Source organism: Eptesicus fuscus, chromosome 4 (genome assembly GCF_027574615.1).
Source record: "Eptesicus fuscus isolate TK198812 chromosome 4, DD_ASM_mEF_20220401, whole genome shotgun sequence".
NCBI lineage: Eukaryota > Metazoa > Chordata > Mammalia > Chiroptera > Vespertilionidae > Eptesicus > Eptesicus fuscus.
Window position 1 is genome coordinate 2,547,165 of NC_072476.1, and position 7,890 is coordinate 2,555,054.

Sequence of the window (7,890 nt, forward strand, 5' to 3'; positions counted from 1 at the left end):
TATTTGGAATTTCTACATCTCAGAAGCTCTGAAAAACCAGTGTTTTTGTTCATGTGGCACAAATTCATTTGGTGGCCAAACCTGTCCGGAAGTGACATGTGGCTGTGTGTAACCTGTTTCTTCCACTTGCATACATTCTCCAAATGGTCCTGCAAAAGGCCTCAGCCTGCTTCTCATGGGCTCAGATGGAAGCGCCCACCCCCCTCACGCCAGTCCTGGTACTCATTGAGATGGCTTACTCTGGCTGGCCGTGCCTCCGTCTGGCCAGTCTCTGCGGCCTGGTGGGGAACGAGGAGGGTACTGTGTTTGGCCACACTCAGATCGCATGGCCACCCAGAGCCCCACCCAGGGCATGTGGAGGGAGGGGGAATTAGTAGTATTGGGGGCTGTTCCCAGGGAGGGGAGGGGATACTGGGCTGGCCAAAACACCAGGCGGCTCAGCTGTTTGAGGCCCGCTTTGCTGTCTTTCAGGCGACTTGTACACCCAGGCAGCCGAGGCAGCGATGGAAGCCTTGAAGGGCCGGCTGGCCAACCAGTACTACCAGAAGGCAGAGGAGGCCTGGGCGCAGATGGAGGAGTAACTCGCAGGAAGAGCCTGTGGCCAGCCCCCGCACAAGGGCCAGCGGGGAAAGACCCACCAACTCCTCTGGGGTTACGTGGGGGTGTTTTTAGTGTGTGGAACTTCAACGTTTGTACATCATTCTTGGACTCATACACACGTCTTTGCTATCAGCAAAGACACGTAGCTGTCCCCGAGGGCGGTGTTTTGGGGGTGTGGGGGTTGAAAAGCAGCTGACGAACCGGCGTATAGGTTTGAGCTTCTGTTGTTTTGTCACAAGATGCAAGAAAGCGCTTTCGGAAAACATTAGGACTTCGCTCCCAGCGTTTTCAGGCTGGACTGCGTCTCCGGCCCACAAAGCCCGTGTCCTGAGGCGGATGAGGAATGTGTTGCTGCACGTGAACTCTCCGTGGGGTGTGTGCGTCCGCGAAGTGCACAGCCTCCCTCCTCAGCACGTGGAAGCATGCGTGGCGCTGCTCCATGCAAGTGAGATGGTCAACACCCCGCCCTCTTCGGCCCTGGGGAGGCCCGCACACGGACTGTTTCCTCATGTTTCAGTTCACTTTCCTTCCTGAAATGCAGCTGGTTTCCTGGGATACAGCCAAATCCCATTTGTAGGCATGGTTTCCACAGTGGCCTTTTCAAAACCGGCTTGGTGTTTGCACACACCCTTCCCTGCCTCTGAGTGCCCGTCGGCGCCCAAGACCTCCCGGGAAGGACAGTGGCCTGGCGTGGCGCAGCCCTCGCCGCAGCACCCAGCGTGGCTCCGTGGCCCTGGCACGGGACCCCTCGTTCTCTCAGCACTGGCGTCCAGCCCCGTCCTGGCGTCTCGGCTGGGAGCGAGCCTGCTTCTCCTGTCACTCACGTTGGGTGCCTTCAGCAGCAGCACCCCGGGCGTGTCTGCCACGCTGGAGAACGAGGCGGCAGGAACTCACTACAACACTCGGCAATCCCGGTTCCACCGGCCAGGCGACGGCTGGCTGTACATAATGAGCTTTTTCCTCGGAGATTTCAGCCTGTCCCGGAGCTCGCTCGCCCCGCTGAGCGTGGGAAGCTGCTGGATGCAGCGTGGACCCGGGAAAGCCTGCGGAGGATGGTTAAGGCTGTGCCGCTTGGCGGAGCACTTGCCACTGTTTCTGAGGGTTATTGGGAAGCAGGAAAAAAAAGATTTCAGCCCTAGCTGGTTTGGCTCAGTGGGTAGAGCATCTGCCCGCAGACTGAAGAGCCCGGCTTTGGTTCTGGTCACGGGCACATACCTTGGTTGTAGGCTTGATCCTTGGCCAGGTCGGGGCATTTTGGGGAGGCAACCAGTCGATGTGTTTCTCTCACATCGATGTTTCCCTCTCTGTCTCTTTCCCTCCCTTCCACTCTCTAAAAATCAATTTAAAAATATCCTCAGGTGAGGATTGAAAAATAAAAAAAGAATTCAATTAATGTCAGCATGATTTCAGTTGGCATTTCAAATCGCAAAGAAAACAGACTGTTGTGATGAACCCCAAGTGACGAAGGAGCTTCTCTTTATTTGTTTAACACAGTGTGACATGCAAACCTTTCTGACTGTTCCTGAGAGGGCCTTGCAGCGGCGCCGTGAACCTGTGCGGCTGGTTCCAAAGCCAGAGTGTGTGAAAGGAAAAGCCAGCGGAGCGAGGCCCCGAGCGCCCTTGGGCACCTCTGCTGGCGGCCCCTCGATTGCCTGTGGGCTTGTCACAGCCAGTTCCCTTCAGAGGCTGGGGCTCAGCAGGTCAAGTAGTAGCTTTTGGTTTTAGACCAGTTGCATGCAGTTAAATGTAAGTCCCGAGCAATTTTCTTGTGGCTTCCCTCTTCCGAGTAATCAGGCCTCCTTTCATTCATGCTCCTTTGTTGTCACTAATTCAGCCAGCCCCTCCTCTCTCTCTCTTAGACTTCATTTGCAAATCATTTGTTCCCTGATCACCTCTCTCAGTTCTTGGTTATGCATTAGTGCTTTCCTTTAACACTGGGATCGGCAAACGTTTTCGGAAAGGGCCAGGTAGTAAATATTTTAGGCATGTGCTCTGCAGGGCTCAGCCCTGCTGTGGTAGAGCAGAAGCAGCCATAGACAATTCTTAAATGAAAGGGCGTGGCTGGTGTTCCAATAAAACTTTATTTTGAGCCAAAACCGGTTTGGCTCAGTGGATGGAGCGTCGGCCTGCGGACTGAAAGGTCCCAGGTTCGATTCCGGTCAAGGGCATGTACCTCGGTTGCGGGCACATCCCCAGTAGGGGGTGTGCAGGAGGCAGCTGATTGATGATTCTCTCTCATTGATGTTTCTAACTCTCTATCCCTCTCTGTAAAAATCAATAAAATATATTTTAAAAAAAACAACTTTATTTTGAAAGCAGGTGGCTGCCTGGGCTGTAGTGTTCCCACCCCCGCTCTAATCCTTGATTGAGACCTACTGTATTAAGCTTTGGGCATGAGCTATCCGTTTTCGACCTCCAGGGCTCAAACACACCGTGCCGTGGCACAGGGCAGGCACTCAGTAATTGTGGACAATGGAGAGCCAGGTCACTGCACTCACTCTGCACTCTGCACTCTGGTTTTTCCATGCAGTTAGCGATGCAGTGTTTGGATTGGCTTGAACCACCACCCCTGCATCTCCACCCACCCGCCCACAAGGCCTTAATGTCAGCAGGTGGGGCCCTCTCCTGCAGGAGGCTGCCAGGGCCTGCATGTGGAGTTAAGCAAATGCTTCTCTAAGGACCATTGAGAGTAAAATGATCAGTAGGATGTTGAGATCCTTCTGAGCCAGCAGAAGAATTTACTTGATCTTCAAAACCTAGTTTTGTGCTCTCGCCATCTTTCCTGCTCTCCGGCAGCTGCAGCCATGCAGGTCGAGCTGTGCGGTTTCAGTGGGCACAAGATCTACCCTGGACACGGGAGGCGGGGGACATGGGAGGCGCTACACCAGGACCAACGGGAAGGTTTTCCAGTTTCTTAATGCAAAATGCGAGTCGGCATTCCTTTCCAAGAGGAATCCTGGACAGATAAACTGGACTGTCCTCTACAGAAGAAAGCACAAAAACAGACAGAAGAAATTCAAAAGGAAAGACCCTGCCATGCAGTCAGATTCCAGAGGGCCACCACTGGTGCATCTCTTGCTGATAGAATGGCCAAGAGGAACCAGAAACTTGAAGTTAGGAAAGTCAACGAGAACAAGCTATCAGGGCTGCCAAGGAAGCAAAAAAGGCTAAGCAAGCGCCTAAAAAGACAGCACTGGCTGCTGCTAGGGCTCCCTCAAAGGCTGCGCCTGAGCAAAGCGTCGAAGCCTGTGAAGGTTTCTGCTCCCCGTGGTGGTGGGAAACGCTCAGTTGGCAGATGAGATTCTTAAATAAAGACCTGACTATAACTAAACACACACACACACACACACACACACACACAAAAAAAAACACCTAGTTTTGTGCCTTCTAAAGCTGGGTAGGGCATCTCCTTTTCCACAAATGCTGAGCATGCAAACAGCAACAGTCCCCTGTCCCCCCTCCCACCACCACCACTACCCATACCCAGGACAGTCCAGCCCAACTGGGAAATATCAGACTCTCTTCAATGAAGAAACCAGTGAAGGTCTGGGAGATTAGACAAGCAGAGTTGGGGGTGTCATCTGGGGCCTCCAATCACAGATTGAGAAACGGCAGTTCTGAACGGTAGAATCTTCGCAGTGACACTGCTGGCTAGCCACTACGCTGGAGCTGGGTTTTGAGAGCTGCTGTTATTTAGAGCACTCTGAGAAGAAAATGTAAACTCAAACTGGACTGTGATATCCTGTTCAGTTTCACTACAGGTGGGAAAAGTGGGGAGGGGCTTGGCCCTGGCCATGTAGTTCACTTGGTTAGAGCATCTCCCAATACACCAAGGTTGCAGGTTCAATTCCCAGTCAGGGCACATACAAGAATCAACCAATGAATGTATAAATAAGTGAGATAACAAATTGATGTTTCCCTCCCTCTCTTTCTCCCTCTCTCTCTAAAATCAATCAATAAAGAAAAAAATTTTAAAGGCTTTATTAATGTAAGAAGAGGAAAGAAAACAAACACCATTGCGTCTGAATGTTCCTCTTCCCTCCGCCTCATTCGAGGCACTGGGGATTTATTGAATGCCACCTTGATGGCCCCGCCAGGTAAACTGCCCTTTTGCTGTTTTAGTGACTTCATTTCTTCCCACCCCCACCCCTGCACATTGGTTTGCAGTACTGGACATGTTTTACCAATCAGCAACTGTTTACACAAGGGTATGCAGCTTGGGGGTGGGGCAAAATATGAATATTCTCTGCGTGGATTTCTGCGTGTTATTGGTGTTTCTAGTCTCTGGGGTAACCATGTAACCTAGACAAGGTGGACGCTGGTAGGACCCAGAGAAGTGGCTTGCAGTATAGATTTTTTTCGCATATGTATGAAGTTCCATTTTGTGTTTACAAATAAAGTGGTTTCTTCCCCTCTGGTCTCACATTCAAACACCTCCTGCTGGCAGACGTGGAGGCGCTGGCTGGAGGCAGAGGTAAACTGGATGCTCCCTTGAAAGGAGCAACTGATTCAGCTCCAAATGCTCGTCACCTTGGAGCGTGTGTGCCCAGTGTTGCCCTGTTTTCTGGTTTGTTTTCTAAGAGCTTTTGAAAACTGAACTTTTTAATGCAAGGTCTGACTTCTAATATTTATAATCAGTTCTGATTTTTTTAAAGGCCTTCCAGATTTTGGTCCGTATGCTGCCTCTGCTTTAGATAAAGTATGTGAGCCTCTTCTTTCTTTATTTTTTCTCAGCTGTAAGACAGAAAGAATCCTCTACCATTACAGAGTTGTCATCAGCTTCAAAGAAGAGTATGCATTTAAAAGATGCTTTATGATCCAAAGCTTAAGAAACTTGGCTACGGGTGTGATCACTGGGTTTCAAGCTAATGGTGTTTTAATTTGAAGAAATTGGCACCTTAGCATAGCTCTGGCAGTAGGCTGAACACACATATTTGCATGCTCCTAAGTCCCCACCTACGTGACTACGTGAAAGAGATTGTAATGGCATCAGCCCAAGAGGATAGAGACAAAGAGGCATCAACAGCAACAAAATTTTGGATGCTGTAATTGAATTAGCAATTAAATTAGAAATGCCTCCAAGAAGACTGAATCCTAGGGCAGCAGTAAGGAAATCTCGGGAACTACCCAGTTGTCATCATGAAGAACTCCCAAAAGGCTGAGGCATTGGCAAGAGGAACTCTTCCTTCTGGAAGGGGAAATAAAATGAGGCTAAAACTGGAGGATCAGTTGAAAGGCTATTAAAGCATCAGAGTACTAGCTCCCTCCCCTGTAGAGCCAGCCGGCCGCTGCCTCTCCATCAGCATGCAGAAGCTGGGACACTGCCGCAGTAGAGGCCGCTCTGCTAAAGGATTACGTGGAGGGTTCCATATTGGATGCAGCGGCTCCCCTCCGCCTTTTCCTCTTTGCTCCCAGGCTCTGGTAGCCTGACTTTGACCCTCCTGACAGGAGGCCAGCAACTAAAGAAATCTCCAGGGAATCTGACCAGCCTAAGATAAGAGACAGGAAGGTGTTCCCAGCTAATGAAACAGGCTGGCCCCAGCACCTCACAGGAAAATGCTCAGCCACCAACCCACACCCCCAGAAATTTCCAGAGCCTCATTCTTAAATGTAAAAAACCACCCAGCCAATGTCCATATGTAAGAAAAGCATGTCATATACAGGACATCAAAGCAACAGAAGAAAGTGTCTTGCAGAAAACTTCAGGGAGAAGAAACCTTTAAAAACAAAAAGTTATTAATGTCCTTCCATAGATTAGGGCATCCATTAAATGAGACCAAGGTGTCACTATAAGAACTCAAAGCAAAAGCATTCTTGTAAATAAAATATACTCCCCAAAATGAGTAACAATACAAAGGTTGGGAAATAGTTGAGGAAATCTAGGGAAAAAATAGAGAAAATTTTAGGAGTTGGAGGAACAGGCAAACTCGTCTGCCCAACTGTTCCACAGTGGAACACTTACACTTGTTTTTATTTTTGCTTCACAGAGAAATTAGCCAAGGACAGCCCAAGATTGTGTGTGTGTGTGTGTGTGTGTGTTGTTTGTTTGTTTTAATCTTCATGAGGATATTTTTCCATTGATTTTTTTAAAAGAGAGGGAAAGACGGAGAGAAATATCAATGTGAGAGAAATACATCGATTGATTGCCTCCTGCACGCTCCTTGACCAGGGCCCGGGCCAGGGAGGAGCCTGCAACTGAGGTACATGCCCTTGACAGGAATCGACCCAGGACCCTTCGATCCACATGCTGATGCTCTATTCACGGAGGCAAATTGGCTAGGGCTGTGTAGCTTTCTAATAATCTTTCCTTGGCCTTTTAAATTTTGGGACCAGAACTCTAAGATCTTAATTTCATAGTCAAAATTTTCATATAGCATTTTAATATAAATTGAACTTACATGTAGATATAGGTATCATTTTTACTAATATTTGCCATATATTGATTAAAATGTAAATAAAATTAATAGTCCTACCACTGTGCAAAAGTAAACAAACACTTTTACTGTAATACTAGAAGCCTGGTGCATGAAAATTATGCACTGGGGGAAGGGGTCCCTCAGCCCGGATTGCAAGAGGGCGCAGGCCAGGCCAAGGGACCCCACTGGTGCACCAGGGCCAAGGAGGGATGCAGGAGGTTGACCAGCTGCAGAGGGACCATGGGAGGGCTCCAGGGCGTGTTCAGCCCTCTCACTCAGTCCCAATTGGCCAGACCCCAGCAGCAAGCTAACCTACCGGTCGGAGCATCTGCCCCCTGGTGGTCAGTGCACATCATAGCAAGTGGTTGAGCAGCCTTAGCATTTCATTAGCATATTACGCTTTGTTTGATTGAATGGCCGACCAGACACTTAGCATATTAGGCTTTTATTATACAGGATAATTAGGGGTTCCCAAAAGATTTGGTGTCTCTTTCAATCTTGACATACTTATCAGTATTTAAGGCCACCAAAAGGAACTCAGTCTGTTTGGGACTGGGTTTATTTGTTTTTTCCTTTTATGAGCCCTTTTCTTTCTACATGCAACGTTTCTTTCTGACTTCATGCACAATTTTAGTTTTTCTCATTATAAGCTAAATCAATTTCAAACAATCAGAGCTCTTATTGTTAAATAGTATCTATTGGGAAAAAAGAAGTATAATAGTCTCAGTTAAAACAAAAGAAAGTAACTTCTTTCTTTCTAATCCTCACCCAAGGACACATTTCTGTTGATTTCCAGAGAGAGAGAGGAAGGGGGAGAGAGTGAGAAACATGGATGTGAGAGAGAAACATCAATCATCTGCTTCCTGACCAGGAA

General features: G+C 48.7%; 1 protein-coding gene and 1 pseudogene across 3 annotated transcripts in view; both read left to right on the forward strand.

Annotated features, from left to right (window-relative positions):
• Positions 1-2,884, forward strand: part of EEF2K (eukaryotic elongation factor 2 kinase) — a 66,994-nt gene extending 64,110 nt beyond the window's left edge. For all 3 annotated transcript variants that reach the window (XM_054714405.1, XM_054714406.1, XM_054714407.1), the window contains one exon: positions 472-2,884. In XM_054714405.1, the coding sequence (XP_054570380.1) occupies positions 472-581 (110 nt within the window). In that variant the 3' untranslated portion in view covers positions 582-2,884. The remainder of the gene's footprint in view (positions 1-471) is intronic.
• Positions 2,885-2,901: 17 nt separating this feature from the next.
• LOC114226812 (60S ribosomal protein L24-like) lies at positions 2,902-3,926 on the forward strand (annotated as a pseudogene).
• The last annotated feature ends 3,964 nt before the right edge of the window (positions 3,927-7,890 follow it).